This window comes from Protopterus annectens, chromosome 2.part0 (assembly GCF_019279795.1).
Source record: "Protopterus annectens isolate FY-2018-M chromosome 2.part0, PAN1.0, whole genome shotgun sequence".
NCBI lineage: Eukaryota > Metazoa > Chordata > Ceratodontiformes > Protopteridae > Protopterus > Protopterus annectens.
Genome location: NC_056728.1, coordinates 846,449,428 through 846,466,843, shown reverse-complemented (window position 1 = coordinate 846,466,843; position 17,416 = coordinate 846,449,428). Strand labels below are relative to the sequence as shown.

General features: G+C 40.0%; 1 protein-coding gene across 2 annotated transcripts in view; it reads right to left on the bottom strand.

The window, feature by feature from the left end:
- RCHY1 (ring finger and CHY zinc finger domain containing 1) overlaps window positions 1-16,876 on the bottom strand; it is a 690,901-nt gene extending 674,025 nt beyond the window's left edge. The window contains exon 1 of one of the 2 annotated variants that reach the window (XM_044061114.1): window positions 16,669-16,876. In XM_044061114.1, coding sequence (XP_043917049.1) covers window positions 16,669-16,722 — 54 coding nt within the window. In that variant the 5' untranslated portion in view covers window positions 16,723-16,876. The remainder of the gene's footprint in view (window positions 1-16,668) is intronic. The other variant, XM_044061115.1, reaches the window with a different exon arrangement.
- Window positions 16,877-17,416: the final 540 nt, after the last annotated feature.

Genomic DNA, 17,416 nt, shown 5'->3' with positions numbered 1-17,416 from the left:
CTGTTAATGGCACTAGTCCACCAGGCAGATTTGCTCTTCCTTGAGGAGCTTGTTTTGGTCCTATCAGGTATGGCCGAGTCAATGCAGTTATACAGGTGTTTGTATAAAGCATTGGTGTAGAACTCTGCATAGTTGCCAGTTCCATAGGGGGGCAGTGCAGTGAAGCTATTTATGCCATCCCGTAAGAGGTTATAAAACCTGCTTTGGAGAAGGTTTTTAGTTTAGTTGCTGCTGGGGGGGGGGGGGGGGACAGGCGAGATGTGATAGTTACTTAAAATGAGACAGATTTGTGGTCAGATCTCACCAGAGAAGACCTCACAGTGGTCCCCCATATTGGCAAGCAGCAGATCAGGATGTTGGCACCCACTGTGGGGGTGTCAACCAGCTGGTCCTGGGCATTGGAGTTTACGAAGTCAAGGAACCTTTGGGCAAGTAAGTTTGAGCACAAGTAATTTACCCAGTCATTGGATGGGTAGCTAAAGTCACCTAAAACCATGGAGTTCAGATGTATCTTGATAGACTCAAGTAGATCCAAATAGGCAGAGTGGGTACCCTGATTCATGGAGGGGGTCTGGTAGCCATCAATGATCTGAACAGGTTTCCTACCAACAGTTAACTGCACCTGAAGTATCTGCATGGAATCATATTGTTTAACCAATCTGGAGGTGTATTTATCTTTAATGAATATTGATACACCTCCTCCTTTAGTTTTCATGCCTTCAGTTTGTGGTCTGAATGTGTGGAAGGAGGAGTAACCAGGATGACCAAGGTGCTCTCCACAGCCTTATACCAGGTCTCTGTGACTGCACAAATGTCTGCATCTTCCAAGGTGAGGACTGCTTTCAGTGAGTGCAGTTTCATATCAAGACTCCTAGCATTTTTCAGCATAACCTTGAGGTTGTTTGTAGATAGTTTTTACATCTGGAATTGTGTCATTGAGACATTGCCTAATTAAAAACAAAAGGCACTATGGGGGTGGCAAGTGCCTTAGCCAATAGCCGAAATCCCGGGGGCAACAGATGAAGACCATCTCTGGCAAAGCATCGAGGTCTGTCGATCATGTCATCTCAGGCTGACAGATACTGGATCCCCTTAGAATGACACCATACACAAAACCAATTATTGAAGTCAATCATTTTCTCTTTGTATTGAGGCATCATCCTAGGTGAAGGTAAAATGCTGCTTAAAGGCTAGGGACATACCTGCCTGAGACATATAGTCCAAGAGTTCAGTCATGTCTCTCTTCCAGAGAGGTACATCTCAAGTCGTTGACACCACCATGGACTACTGGCAACTGACAGAGAGCTGATCGTGACCTTTCCCTTATCCAGCCTGGTGAGAGGGACATCTGTGTCTCTCATGATGGAGTCACCTATGACTGTTTGGTTTTGTGTTTTGCCTTAAGGGCTTAACAGGTGAGACACTGGTGCGGGAGCGATTATGTGTATTGGGTTCTGCAAAGTAAGTATTATGTGCAGCATGCTTCTGTTTGTGTTTGGGAGGTCTCTGGTGTTTAGGTAAGTTTCTGGTGAGGACCTCCGCAAATCTAGGTGTGTGTGATGTGGGTTTGGGTGGAGTAGGAGGTGAGATCTGCATACTGACAACCTGCTCATTGTCGTACGTACTGACTGCAGTGCGAGAGAGCACAGACTCAAGGTTCTTGATATAGCTGCACCTCTCACATGTTGAGTTTGTGTGGACTATTAGTACAGGGTTGACGGTGAACATGAGGCAGTTGCTACACTGCCACCATGTCAACCAAGCTGGCTAGAAAAACTGTGGGAAACCGTCCGTCCATAGTGTTAGGTAAATTTATATGGTCAGGAAAAGAAGTCACACTTAGGAATGGCTAGTGGGTGAGAGGGGTGTTGGTACCTCTAAAGCTAGGCTTCGTGCTCCACCTGACAATAGAGCAGGGCTGAGAAAAGCTCTAGAGGAGTACAAGCAAAGTGCTAAGGGAAAATTTAACAAGCAAAACGTTTGTGTCTATAACACCAACAATAACCACTGCTATGCGGCAGTGCATGATGGTGCGCTACATGCAAACAAGCGCAAACACTAGAAAATTGGAAAATCCAAGAGTTAAGTTATCATGGTTGGGTAATGGAAGTGAAAAACAAACATACTTATTGTAAGTAAGATAATAAAGTTATTGTTGATACCACTGTAAGTTTCACAACTGTTGCAGCAACTGGTAGATTGCAAAACAATGTACACACAGTCAGGCCCATGGGCTAAACATGCCCACAAAAAACAAAAAAAAAACCCAACAAAACAAAACAAAACAGATTTCTGATGCTGAACCAAAGCTGAATAGTGCTGCCTGTGCACGCGCGTGTGTGTGTGTGTGTGTGTGTGTGTGTGTGTGTGTGTGTGTGTGTGTGTGTGTGTGTGTGTGTGGTGGTGGACACTGAGGGGGCATTAGTATGCAAAGCAGTGGCACGGGTTAAGTCAGGATTATCCCAGAATATTATCACCTTGATGGAATAGCCAGTTTTATTAAAGTAAACATGCAAAGCCTTTACTATTACCAAGATGACTAGGATTCTATTATCGGCTCAGACATCTGATGGAGTTAGTGTATGGTTGATAATTATGCAAGTCCTGGATTGGGGGTTGCACTGTGATCACTCACTACCACAATCTTTTGGAAGAGGAAAGTAAACATAAGAAAAGCACTTGGGCTGGTTATTTGGCCAGTGAGATGCTTACAGGTTCATGGTCAAGTACTAGGCTAGCTAACCTTGTACTGTTTTAAGCCTAGCCAGGTTCCCTTTTGGTGCTTGATCATACTAGACTGGCCTTACCCATCCTATGGTCGATAACTATATATTACCTCTACTTAAAATAATTGGGATCATACCACAGATCATTTGAGAGGACCCATGCACGAGATAAAGAACTGCCTCTACCCATTACTACTGCACGTGGCAGTCCTGGGGAAATTTTTTCTCTTGAACAACCAATGACAGAATGCCCTGAATAGCCATGTTAATGAGCTCAAATGAAAAAAAAAGCTCAACCCCAGAAATTATAAAAGCCAAAAGGAATCTTTTATTCAAAATATTCCTTTGTTTTTTACAATTTCTGGTGTTGAGCTCCGGCATTTTCTTTTGTTTTGTAAATTTTCTCTTGCCCATTCATATATCCAAGTTGAATATGTACAGGGATGAGATTTGTTTTGCATGGACAGGGAGTCTGTTCCAGAGAAGTGGTATCCACTACAAGAAAAACCTGTTCCTGCAAACCATTTGGAGGATGCTACAGAAGAGATTTAGATCCCTCGATCAAGTATCTCTGATGGCAACAGATTTGCTGAGGTGTAGTAAAGCCATTGATAATGGGCCAGAGGATGCCTTGTATGCCATACACAGGTCACCTCTTAGCAGTGTATAGGACATCAAATATAGCAACAGGGCTTTGAGTTGATCTATGCAGGACATATTGCTTAGACCGTGTATCCTTTTAGTAAGATATCTTGGTGGGTGTTCCAGTTGTTACATGTGTGTGGACAGATACATGCCAAAAGGGGCACTATACTCAATGATTGTCCTAAAGAGACCTGAGTAAAGGGGGACAATGACATTCCTAGATCGAGACACAATCCCTTTGTTTATATGTGGTCCAATACAGCAGATCTTTCTTAAACAATAGCCTTCATCACAGGTGCACAGGAGAAGGTGTATTGGTCCCTCTGGTAATATGGTTCACATATATCACCACAGGGAGGGATCAGGCATATATTATATGCCCTCACTGTCAAGATGTTGACAAGTGTACCAACCATCCCATACCTGCCTGGATAATCTCCACTCCTGACAACAAAATAAAATGACAGGAACTGAAACAACTATAATGTCTTTAATCATTTGGCATTTGAAATACAAAATCTTTTTTCCTCCTAAATAATGAAAAGCATTTTTCCAGGTGCTTTTCTACCTCTGCTTGCTGATCATCATGCTACACCCCAACTGGACTGCAGTCCATCATTCAGGATTCTCCCTTACAGACCATCTACTGTAAGAGCCTTTTTGAGGGCTATCAACCCAGGACGTTTGGTGATGTTGCCAATATCCCATAATCAGTGCCATTTTTTGTGAATGGCAATGATCCTCTAACAGCTTGTGTTATGCTTCCATGCTTAAGGCAGTCAAGGGTTAACTCCACCAACTTGAATGGTCAAGCCTACATTGTTCCTGCACCAGCCCCGCTTATATTATTCAGTCTCTGCTCTTAGGCATAGCTATGTCTGACAGCAGTGGGATTTCCCCCCACCTCACCTGCTAATTAAATCCAGTTACCCGTGTCACAGTCAAGGCTTCATACACTTATGCCACTAGCGTGGCAGACAGTGGAAAGCATTTTGACAGCGACAAGTGCAACTTTCTGGTATTAATGTATTTTATTTATTTATTTATATTATGCTGACCAGGTTAGTCTCACTAAGCTAGTGGTCTCTTTTTAGGTGAGACAAGAGGTAGTATTGTTTTGCTTCTAGTCGAAATTTGGCCAGGGCATCAGGAAGTAATCCTTCTCTTTTCTATAGGTGCCTTGAGACCTTTTACATCCAAATGAGCTACAACCAATTCATACAGAGAGGGCCTTGGTTTAACATTTCATTCAAAGGATGCCACACTACGGAGTGCAGAACCCCCCTTATGCTGAACTGCAGAGTCAGCAATCCATCTACCTAGTGTGGGAATACAACTCATAGCCTTCTACACCACAGGCAAGTGTGCTACATGTTGTGCAACTGACACTGCATATTGAGAAACTGAACAGAGAACAAGGACAAGTAATGATTTTCAACATAAATAAATACTGAAACTACTTTTCATCTTACAGGTTATCACCACCCAAATATCCATTTTTCTCACCTGTGCTTTCTATTCCCTTTAACTGAAGTCTAATTCTGCTAGACACTCTAAGTATCTATTATCCGTTTTCTTTCAGTGAACTCTTATTACTTCCTTCTAATATCAACTGTGGCATTTGCTACCACCTCCCAAAGTCACCTGCACTCACTTAGTAGGCGAGAAAAAGAAGTTGTTTTATCTCATGGTCTTGAGACCTTAAAACTATTTGGGTCAATGAATCCTCATTCAGGTACCTTCAGTACGTACAAAAAGCCTACACTTACTGGATTATAGAATGCTTGGGAATCACTACTGGAAGAAAGATTTTTTGTGGGATGGTGTGAAACTCCGTGTGAGTTGGGAGATGGTGACAATGCCAAAATCCACAGGGAACTTGGGGGTACCAGATATGTCTCTATTTTGAAGTGATGCAACTCTGTGTGAAAGGTGAAACTCTAGAATGTATTGGGCATTATGGAAATGAATGCTAAAGCAAAGTAATCATTGATGAGAGGGGGACGATAAATATATTATTTGGGAAAAACAGGCACACATAATGCTTGCAATATACTGAATGCAGTTAGTACAGCGTTTTTTTTGGAAAGCATCCTATGAAGGAATGGCAAAAGGATATAGTGCCAATGAAGGGGGAACTATAACACAGCAGATGATCGTCAGCACCAAATAAGTGGAGAGTATCAGGGGCACCAATAAAATACTGGAACCAAATTACAACAAGGGATAGAGTCTTAGTAGAGAAAGACGTTTAGACTGAATAGAACTTACTGCAGAACTGGCAAATTTTTAAACATGTGATAAGAAGTGAGGTACAGCAGAAAACTTTTAAAACACCACAGGAACTGTAATCGGAGAATCAAAAATGTTAGATCAGGAAGACACAAAGACAAGGTTAAGAGGAGATCTGTTAAACTTTATAAAATATTGCAGAAGCAGTAGAGGGTTCTAATTAGATTGAAGGGAGAATTAAAACAGGTTGTTTGGTGTGAACTTTTAAAGACAGATACTTGATGTAAATGTGTGTTATATCACAAAAATCTATAAATAGCCAGGAAATTCAGAATATTTGCTTAAAAGGGTTTGTGCAAAAATTTTTATGCTTCAGACAAAATTTCACAGGAGTGGGAGATGAATGTTGTAGATGTAAATGGAATGAGGTAGGTGACTGGCTGCATATATTCAGGTAGTGTGGGGTGTGAGACAATCTGAATAAGCTGTTAAGGAAGATGGTAGATAAGGCAACTCCACCAGATCCAGCATTTTTTTTTCTGGGAAAAAACAGGCAGGTAATGAATTTATTTTTTTGCCCAAATAAAAGCTTATTCTTGTAGCATTTTAGTTGCTTATTTTGTTTCGTACAACATTTAGGTGTTTCAGACACAGAATAACTGTTTTATGCAACTATTACATCAAATATAGGAAATCATTTTGTTCTAAAATCTCAGGACATTTGACATTTTTACAATTGTTTTGCAGGACACAACTGCCCAAAGAGGGACTGTCCCTCACAAAGTGGGACAGGTGGTAATCTACACAAACATTGAAATTGGCAATCCTATTGAAGGGAGACAAAAAAATGATTGAGGAAGCAGGAAAGTCCAACCATTGTAGAGAATTCAATTAATGGACAGGACCTGCAAGATGAAAATGAGACCAGCAGGATAGCTAAACATATGTTAGGCAATGTTTTCTATGGTTGGAATTTATGGGCAATGAAGAATAGAGTTAACATTGCTAACGGCATGGGGAGGGGTTACTTCACCAGCATGCAACAGAATCGGAGAGTTGAAGTTTGTTTTGTATATATCTCCCAATAATTGCATGAATGTTTATCTGCATATTATTAGAGAGAACTTGTATCAAAGTTTGTAAATGTCGGTACTGGCTTTGCTGAAAAAGAGGAGAAATTCAGAACTGAAAGCAGAAATACCTGGCAGTTGACACAAGCAGTAGTACACCATGCATGGAAATTGCACTGTTTGCAATTGTTATTAGAAAAAAGGCATGTAAACATGGGCAAATTTTAAAAGTGAATTGCTGCTCACCGATTATTAAAGGCATTCTATGATAGGCTAGTTAACAGCGCACCTTAAATCTGAAGTTTAGCAAGCACAATCATTTGCAACTTCTTTCAAATGTAATTTTTTTAAATGGATGAAAGTATACTAATTTTCCACTAGTAAAGTTTAAAACAAGCCATACTAACAACATTGTAAATCATGGAAAGGCAAGGCAACAGTAATGTGACAGTCACATAAGGGGACAATAAAGTGCAGTGTGGGGAGCAGCAACTATGACTTAGAAAACAAAATCACAATTGTATGATTAAACATCGGTCATGCTCACACATTAGAAAAATGAAAAATAACACTAACCAGCTGAATCACAAACGGGCACCATAAATGTACAGAAGATAAAGTTGTGATGAGGCAGCCTGTTAATGGTTCATCTCCCAAACCCCCTCCTTATCCTACCAATGCGTTTTGGGATGCATAGTTAGACTTAAAAAGGACCCAAATACACATCTATGAAAAATTCTTTTTTGTGTGTTTCTTGATTTTTCGTTTAACAACCATATTACTAGCTGCAACGTGTTTCCATCCATTTGCCTTGAGGATTCTGACTGTTGCATATGATTATGCAAACTTGAAAAAAAATACCAATATTTTGTTCTACATTCGGAATACTGCTGTTTAGACTTAGCAGTATCTCCAAGTAAAGCATTTAAGCAAAACAGTAATAGGGCAGCAGGTTTAGATGGAGAAAGGGAAAATAAAGTTTAAAGTTTTTGAAGTTTAGCTACAGAACAAGATCACCATCTTTGTAAGAGGCAAATGCCTAACAAAAGTTCATACTTGGCTCTACCCATTGCCCATCCCAATCCAATAATTAAATTTGCATTGTTTATCTTTCAAAGATAATTGTTTATCTTTCAAAGATAATGTTCATACTATCAACAGTTTTGAAGAAGCACTAATATTCTAAATACACAAATGAGCAAATGTATGAACATGCTACACATTAAAAAAGTAAATATAGTTTTTGCAGCTGGCATGTTAGTTCAAACATGCCAATGGATAAGCATGGGGGGGGTCCAGAAATCACATCTATGTCATATGACTGACTTTTTTTTAAATAGTCTAATTTCATATTCCTGATTACTTAAAAACATGCAAGCCCATCTTGCACCCCCCTCACAAGTGATATATACCAACTTCGAGATCGCACTACAGGATATTTCCCGATTTTCACTGTACTTCAGGACAACTCCCTGTATTTAAGCAAACAGAAATATTTTTGACTTTTTAAATAGTCAATCATGTGAGTTGGATCAAATGAAATTCAACTAATTCAAAAGTCGATCTTTTAACATAGACCCTAAAAATCATATTGAGAAAACAAGGACAAGAAAAAAATGTATAAGCGTACTGTTTCCTACAATGTGTACTTTACACATTTCCTAAATCCTGGTGTTATTCATATCAACAGCATTTATCCTGAAGACAAAGCATGTGCAATTTTACCATAGACAGTATAATGTTTAACTTGAGGTTTCACTTTTATAAACAAAGAACACTCAGACTGTATCATGTTCTTCAAAGATTCTCATTTTGATTAGTATAATTGCCTTATAAGGGTCACATTTCACATCCCTGAGAATGCCAGTTAAACAAAAAACAAATGCCCACTTTCACCTCTTATAGGTTCATACGTAGATACTAGGCTATCGGCCCAAGGGCCTACATAAGCCTAGTCAACAAGGTTCCCTGGCTTACGCCACCCAAGAAAGTTATTTTCCTGTGCCACTGTCGAGCAGAAACACAGAAGTGACCTCCGGGGTGTATTTCCTATTTTCCATCTACTCATCAAGATTTTTCTTGGAGTGCTAATGAAAAACTTTGCTTAACATAGATGGGTATCCTGTTCCAGAGTATGGGAAGTCTCTGGGACAGGAATCTATCCCTCCAGCATGTCCTGTTTGTGGTGACAAGGTTTAGGTCCCCAGAGCATGTAGCTCGGAGGGACTGGGATTTCTTTAGGTGTAGCAAGTCCAACAGCTCTGGGTTTGACATAGCTTTATATGTTAGGCAGAAATAACCTAAGAGTAGGCGATATGTTACGGAGTAAAGCTGGAGTTTTTTGAGGCGGTCAGTGTAGTGCATTTGTTTGAGGCCAGTAATCCTCTTTGTGAGGTACCTCTGTGGCCTTTCCAGCTGCTGCAGATATCTTGTGAGGTACATTCCAAAAGGGGCATTGCACTCTATAATGGGTCTGTGTGTCGAGTAGAGGGGAACAATGACCTCTTTATTCCTGGATGAGAACCATTTTATGATGAGGTGTGCCACATAGGACTTCCTGACTACTGTGGCAATGTGACTATCAAAGGACAGACTACTGTCTACCTGGGTCCCAAGATCTCATCACACATTCAGTGTTAAGTAGATTGCTGCCTATGTGGTAGTTCATGGGTACAAAGTTTTTACCAAAGGGGATGACACTGCACTTTTTGGCACTGAGCTTGAGGCCATGGCTCTGACACCAGGCATCTGTCTCAGCAAGGCCCTTCTATAGGTTGTCCACATCATTTGGGGATGTTACTATGGCTCCTAGTTTGCAGTCATCTGCGAACTTCGTTAGCCAGAGGCCTTCTGTGTTAGCTTGTACTTCAGAGAAGTAGATACCAAACAGGAGAGGTCCCAGGAGGGAACCCTGTGGTACTCCACTTGTCACTGCTTTGAGGTCAGATTTGGAGTCTGCACCTTTTACAGTGTGGGTTCTGTCAGTGAGCCAGTTGGCAACCCATTTTGTGACGTAGGGATTTATACCTAGTTTAGCTATAATTCCAGAATGGAGGATGGTGTCGAAAGCCTTGGCGAGGTCAAGATAGGCTGTGTGAACCACCTTACCCTCATCTACGGCTTTGGTGACTGCCTCAAAGAAGTCAATCAGGTTCAGGAGGCATGATCTGCCTTTCACAAACCCGAACTGGGTGGGATCCAGAGTTTGGAGTTTACCAATATCTTTGTTTATGAGTTCCATGATGATACGTTCCATGACCTTGCAGACCAGGCTCGTCAGGCTAATATGTTGATAGTTCCCGGGATCAGTGGTGGCTCCCCCTTTGTGGAGTGGGATAACTGTTGCTGTGCGCCATTCAGTGGGCACAAAGCTTTATGCGAGGCTATTATTGAACATGGAGCTTAAGTGGGGAGCCAGTTTGCTCTGAAGTTCGTGTAAAACGCAGCCTAGGATGTTGTCCGGTCCCATGGATGTTGTGTTTTTTGGCTTTAGAGAGTGCAGCTTTTACCTGCATAGTTGTGATTACAGGGACTCTGCATTCTTCCTGTATAGATATGGGCCCTTTAGGGGGTGAGGGTGGGGTAAAGCACTGACCCTATCTGCCAGGATGTTGGCAATATCAGTTGGTTATGTAATTTTCATGCCTTTGTGCTGTAACTCAGAGCAGATCTGGGTGTTGCCATCGAGATTCTTGACATAGCTATAGAATGCTTTGTGGTTGTCCTTAGTATTAGTGGCGATTTTGTTTTCCTAGCTAGCTTTGGAGGATTTTATAAGGGATCTCAGCTTCTGAGGCTGACCAGGAAGCTCCTCCACTCATGGGATTTTACTCTCTTTTGCAACAGTTTCTTCCTTCTGTTGTACAGTTTCTTTATGGCAGGGGACCACCAGATTGGCTTCCTTGTTTTTGGAGGATAGCGTCTTGGTTCTGTTTGGGATAGCACGATCCATGCACTCGTGTAAGTGCTTATAGAGTGCACTTGTGTAGGATTCAGCAGTTGTAACTGTATTGTCCATCTGCATGGGTGTCATGAAGTTCACCACTTCTGTTTTAAGAAGCATGAAGTTGGCTTTGGAGAATTTTTTTACCATGATTTCCTTAATGGGGGTGGGGGCGGGATGTGGATATCAAGGGTGATTAGCTTATAGTCGGATCGGACCAACGAGGAGTTGAGATGTGGAACATAGGTCACTCATGTTGGTAATGACTAGGTCTAGGATATTGTTGCCCCTGGTGGGGGTGTGGATAAGTTGATCCAGGGCAATGGAGTTTATGAATTCCAGAAAGCGTTGAGCTAAGGAGTTGGTACACGAGTAGCTTTACCAGTTAATGGTGGGGTAGTTGAAGTTGCCCATTATTAGGGTGTTTGGTTGAACCCTAAAATTTTCCAGTACATCAAGAAAAGAGGTGTGGTTATCCTGGGGCATGGTGGGGGATCTGTAGCAAGCTACAATTTGGATTGCAGTTTTGCCCAGAGTTAGTTGCACTTGGATAACCTCGAATACATTATGTTGAGTAACTAGCCTGGAGGTGTGGATATCCTTAATGAATATGGACACACCTCTGCCTTTGGTGTTTTGGTCCAGGTTACATGGCCGAAAAGTATGGTATGAGTTATAGCCTGGTAGTGCAGGAGTGCTCTCTAGAGCCTTGAACCAGGTCTCAGTCAGTGCACAGAAATCGATGTTCTCCATTTAAGGAGTGCCTCGAGTGAGTGCATTTTGAGATTTAGACTTCAGGCATTGAGTAGCATTACCCTCAGTTTTTGCTTGCCTATTCCTGTTACAGTGGTGAATTTGTTATTTGAACCTTGCCTAAAAAAGGCATTTTAGGGGCAGCAAAAGCCTTAGCCAATATCCGGAATCCCAGGGGCGACAGGTGGAGGCCATCTGTGACAAAGCATCGTGACCATGTCATCCCAAGCAGACAGATACTGGATCCCCTTAGAATGACACCAGAAGCTTAGCCAATTGTTGAAGTCAATCATTTTGTCCTTGTACTGCGGTATCATTCTGGGCAATGGCAGAATGCTACTCAGGGCTAGGGTCATACCTGCCTGGGCTACAAGATCAGAGAACTCTTCCATGTCTCTTTTCATGTAGTCCAGGGAGGTACGTCTCAGGTCGTTCACACCAACATGGACAATGACAGTCATATTTGTACTTGTTGTGGAGTGATCCGAGTGCGTGGGTTAAGTGACGGATCCTGGCACCCAAAAGTAACCTTCTCCTTGTTTAACCTGGTGAGTGGGACATCAGTGTGCCTGACTATAGAGTAACCTATTACTAGTGTGTTGGGTACATTGTTTTGCCTTATTGGCTGTGGTTGAGTGGCACACTGAGTCTGTGGGTTGTGTTTCATTTAGGTTGTGTTGGGGATGGAGGTTGCTTGTGTTTCTGCTTTGGAGGTCTCTGTTGCTTAGACAGATTATTATTGAGAGCCTCCATGAATGTTTTTGTGTTACTATGTGTGGATTTTGGTGGTGTAGATTTAGTGAGACTATGTGATGAGTGTGATGTGGTGCAAATGTTTACCTTCTCCTCATGACTGTCAAGTTCACTCTTGGTTGGAGAGAGCTTTACCTCCAGTTTGGCTAGATAAGTGCATCTCTCACAGGTTGTAGTGTTGGGTGGTAGGAGGAGAGTGTTGTTTGTGTACATGAGGCAATTTCTACATTGCCTCAAGATGCCCAGATTCATCAGAGAGACAGGAGAGAGCACTGGGAGCTGACCCTTAGACATGCCTGAATAAAAAACTATTTTCCTCTAGATAAGTGCGGAAAGTAAGTACAAAAACTGTTTTCCTCTAGGTAATGAGGAAGACTGAGTGCTATAGTAATCAGTAGCTTTAGTGCTTACAAGTTCTGAACAAGTACTGAGCACAAATAAGCAAATTTCTGTATCTGCACTAGACGAGTTACAGGACAGAAACAAGTGCAAATGCAGGCTTTCAAATCAGAAAATTGAGAAAGATGAAAGAGATTGCCCAAACGGCCAATAACTACAATTTCTGGGCCAGAACCACTCCTTATGTGGTAGACAGGTTACCTAGTGCTTACCATTCCCAACGATAAGCTAGAAGGCTTCCCTCCAACACAGAAAGGCTTGGGGGACTCAGAAGCTTACATACAGTCCTAGATACAGCAAATCTGTATCTGGAACACTAGTTACAGGAAAGGTCGGAAACAGGCTTACAGTTTTTTTTTTTTGTTTTTACAGAAAAGTAGTAAAAACAATTCACGTGCAGTGCAAGCTAGCACACTTGAGTATGTAGTCTTTTACTTACTCTAGTTATGGAACCTCTTGCCAATCCTACAAGATTGAGAACTGATATTACGGGAATACGGGTAAATAATACATTAAATTCTAAAATATTATTATTTGCAGATTTTTTTTTTTTTATTTTAAGCGATAACAAAAATTCTCTCAAAGCTGTATTTAATGGCAGAACAATCTTCTAAAAAAATCTGGACTTCTATTTCATTAAAAAATACTACTTGATTACATTACCAAAAGTTTTGTATTTAATACCATTTCTGTTACTACCCCATCTAAAAAAATACGGAACGGAATTCTATTATTCATATTTTTTTTAGTCTCCTAACAAACCAAGACTGAGATTAAATCACCATGTAAGAGATTGGTGACCAGTCAGTATACCTGAAATAGATTCATATTCATAATTATCAATTATTAAAACAATTTCCCTATGGTTAAATAAAATTATAATGCCAAATGGAAGGACATACAAGTGAACATTTGTATAGAATCATAGGTTCATAGGTAGGTACTAGGCTATCGGCCCTGGGGCCTATACAAGCCCAGCCAAAAAGGTACCCTGGCTTTTGCCACCCAAGAAAATTATTTTCCTGTGCCACTGTCGAGCAGAGCCACAGAGGTGATCCCCGGGGAGAATTTCCTATTTCCCATGCAATCATCAAGATTTTTCTTGAAGAGTGCTAATGAGGAGCTTTGTTTGATATAGATTGGTAGTTTATTCCAGAGTATGGGAAGTCTCTGGGACAGCAATCTATCCCTCCGGCATGTTCTGTTTATTGTATATACATACATTGTGGTGACAAGGTTTAGGTCCCTAGAGCATGTAGCTCGGAGGGATTGGGATTTCTTTAAGTGGAGCATGTCCAACAGCTCTGGGTTTGACATAGCTTTGTATGTTAGGCAGAGATCACCTCTGAGTACCAACAATGACAGAATTTTTCAATATGGCAACCAATGTTTGTCACTATGAACTTCTAACAATCAAATTGAGAACAATGAGAATTACCACATCTTACAACATTTGCACAAAACTTAATGAACTGCTGAATAAACAGAGGTCAACATGCTAGTTTAATTTTTCTTTTTTTCTAATTGTTTTTAATAGTATTTAGATTATCAGAAACTTAGTAAACACCTTTGTAAATAGTTGATGGGTTATGCTTTAATTGTTTAGATGTTCCTATACTGTATATATGTTATTGTTAAAATTTAATATTTTTTAAACTAATAAAACATATTTGAAAAACAAAGCACTATTCCAATAAAACAAAATTAAAGGTAAAATAGGAAATCCAAGCAAAACTGTAACTATTTTAGGATATAAACTTCAAAAATATGTGAGCTGTCAGAATGGCACAGAATATTTGAGAAGTACTCATCAAACTGAACTTCCTGACAGACATTGTTTTCCGAACTGCCATAGAAAAATTCTTGCCAGGTGGAGACCCTACTAAACAATCACCTGGCAGTTATCTCAAGAATAAACATAAAAGGCAGAAGGATGAATAGAAAGCTGTAGTTAGAAGAGTGGCCCGTATATATTTTTTCTGCTCATCATCTATCAAAAGAAACTTTTTCTTATTAACATTAGCGTTTTAAATTTTCAACACTGCTACTATTTTACATATCCATAAATGTGAAAAAGTAACTTTTTTTTCCTTATACCACCTTACTTTCCCTTCTTCATTTACTGCTAATTATCTTCCCTGACTTTCGCTCTAAACTTACCATAAGCTTGTTTTTCCCTCACTTCATATTGCAACTCTTATTTATATTACTTTAATTTCTCTACAAATTGTCTAAAATTTCTCTAAATATTAAACGGATTGTCATATATCTTGTATCGATTCTTAACCAATGTTTTTTATACTATGTCTAATTTAAACAGCAGATGTTTTTAATTTTTGAAGATTGCAGAATTATTGTTCTTAAAATGATGTGCAATAATTTGGAGCTTTTCTCCCTGGGCCTCCACTGAAAATGGGCTTAAATTATTGTTCTTAAAATGATTTGCAATAATTTGGAGCTTTTTCTCTGGGCCTCTGCTGAAAATGGGCTTCTACCCAATTGGGCTTTCCCAGTAATCATATGACAATAGATAAACAAATACATTTTTTACACACCTAACATCTCAACTTACTAATCAATGTCCCAGATTGTTGACAATACCGTTTCTACTATAATCCACTACCAACAACTAACCAAATACTCATAGCTCTCAACCTTCCATCTCCAAAATGTGGAACACTGCCAACCATAATGTGGAATAAATGGGCAAAATGTGGAACACTCATACCTCTCAAGTGTACCTCATTACGAGGAACGTACCTCATTTGGGGTCTTAAAAAGTTCATGTTCCTCCAAGTTCCTCAAATGTTCCACATTGAAAGACTGTCACACATTCAGTGTTAGGAATTTTTGCTTAGTGAAATCCATTGTAAATAGAAATGAATCATATTATTTATTTAATTAACATATCTTCTTTATAAGTCAAACTAGCATATTTTAACCATCCTATGACCTTCCTAGTTGAAGTTGTTAGTAAGCCATTAGTATGTGTTCCACATTCTGCCCATTTGTTCCACATTATAAGGGCTAGTGTTCCTCATTTTTGAGATCAAAGGTTGAGAGCTATGGGAACACTTACCAACAGCTTACTAACAACTTGAACTAGAAAGGTCACAGGATGGTTAAAATGTGTTACTTTATACTTATACAGTTCTTTTGATGAATTATTATGATTCAGTGCTATTTAACCATGGATAGCGGTTTAAAAAATTCTCAGCAATGAGTATCTGACAGACCTATTCAATGTGGAACTTTTGAGGAATATGGACTTTTTAATACCCAAATTGAGGAACATTCCTCGTAATGAGGTACACTTGAGAGGTACCCTTTATTTTGTCACAATACTCTATTTTTTGCTGACACTTTTGTTTGTAGCCTTTTTCAACAAGCCCTCGATGTTAATAACGCTTTTGATATCAACAAGATGAAGTATGTCCTTGATTACATAACGCTAACTGCAAACACTAGCAGAATATATTAAATTCACTTCATGGACACGTGCACTATAAAATCGATTTGAGTTTTCTCTTTGGTATACTCTGTATAAAAATTGTACAGCTCTTCTAACCAGGTAAACAACACACGGCAAATCACGCACGCATAATTACTCAGCCGTGGGCAAGTGAATGCCTCTGCTACAGAAGTACGTATAAACACACAAAAAACAATTCTGTCCTGCACACTGCAATAACACTAAACAGTAACTTGGTGTTAACTCTTTTAGGGATACAGCTTTTAAGCAACTTCCCACGGAGCAACACTTAAATCTATACATAAGCGGAAGTGTCACTATGTTTCTTAGCAATGCACATTTTCCGGACTTTTCTTGTTCTCCTGAAGTACAGCGCAATGTCGCTGCCTAGCATTTCAAAGCCAGTACTAAGTATATTTTTATAAAGCTGAATTGGAGTGCAGTGTTTCGAAGTGGTGTAATTTTTATCCATTTATGTAATAAAAGTAGCAGCTAACTGTTCAGTGTTTTTGTTAAAATAGCTTTTTAGATTCTATGTGGGTCAGGGTTAAAGATCGTAGTGGATGGTTTCATTAGGACTACATGTAATTTAAAACTCAGCATCACAACTAATAATGTCACTTAGTGATTTGTAATCTGATTCTTCCAAATCCCAACAAATATTTTTATGTTTACCTTTAAAGAGCAGGCACGAGTATAATGCTCACAACCCGGACTGCAAGTCGCCATATTGTTTATACATCCAGGCAGCGGAAACGTCTTTTGGCATTAATTAGCAGCTTAGAAACGTGGTGCTTAGCGAATTAAGTGTTGAAGCAATGAAAAGACCATAGTTACTAATCACTATTATACCATGACCCCCCCCCCCAAAACGTGCACGCTGATTGGCCAGCGTGCCCGTTGTAAATCGAGTTATACTAATGGAAAAAGGTCCGGTCGCCCGGACTTTTTTCCATTAGTATAACTCATTTTTTAAAACATTGTCACGCTATGTTAAATGGGTTTAACATAGCGAGACAGCTTTAAAATAATGCTTATTTTAAAGCTGTCTCGCTATGTTAAACCCATTTAACATAGCGAGACAGTGTTTTAAAAAAATGAGTTATACTAATGGAAAAAAGTCCGGGCGACCGGACCTTTTCCATTAGTATAACTCGATTACAACGGCACGCTGGCCAATCAGCGCACGTTGGGGTCATATATAATAACCACGCCTGGGTGTGGGTAATGCTAAATTTACCCACGGTTGGCTTTGTTTGGTCCCGAGGGCGAACCACGCCAACCGTGGGTAAATTTAGCATTACCCACACCCAGGCGTGGGTTATTGCTATAGTAGACCACTGCAATACTTATATTTTTGTAAAGGTGTTACATATACCGTACTCGCACAAAAATATAATGCTGATTCACGGCGTGCACTATG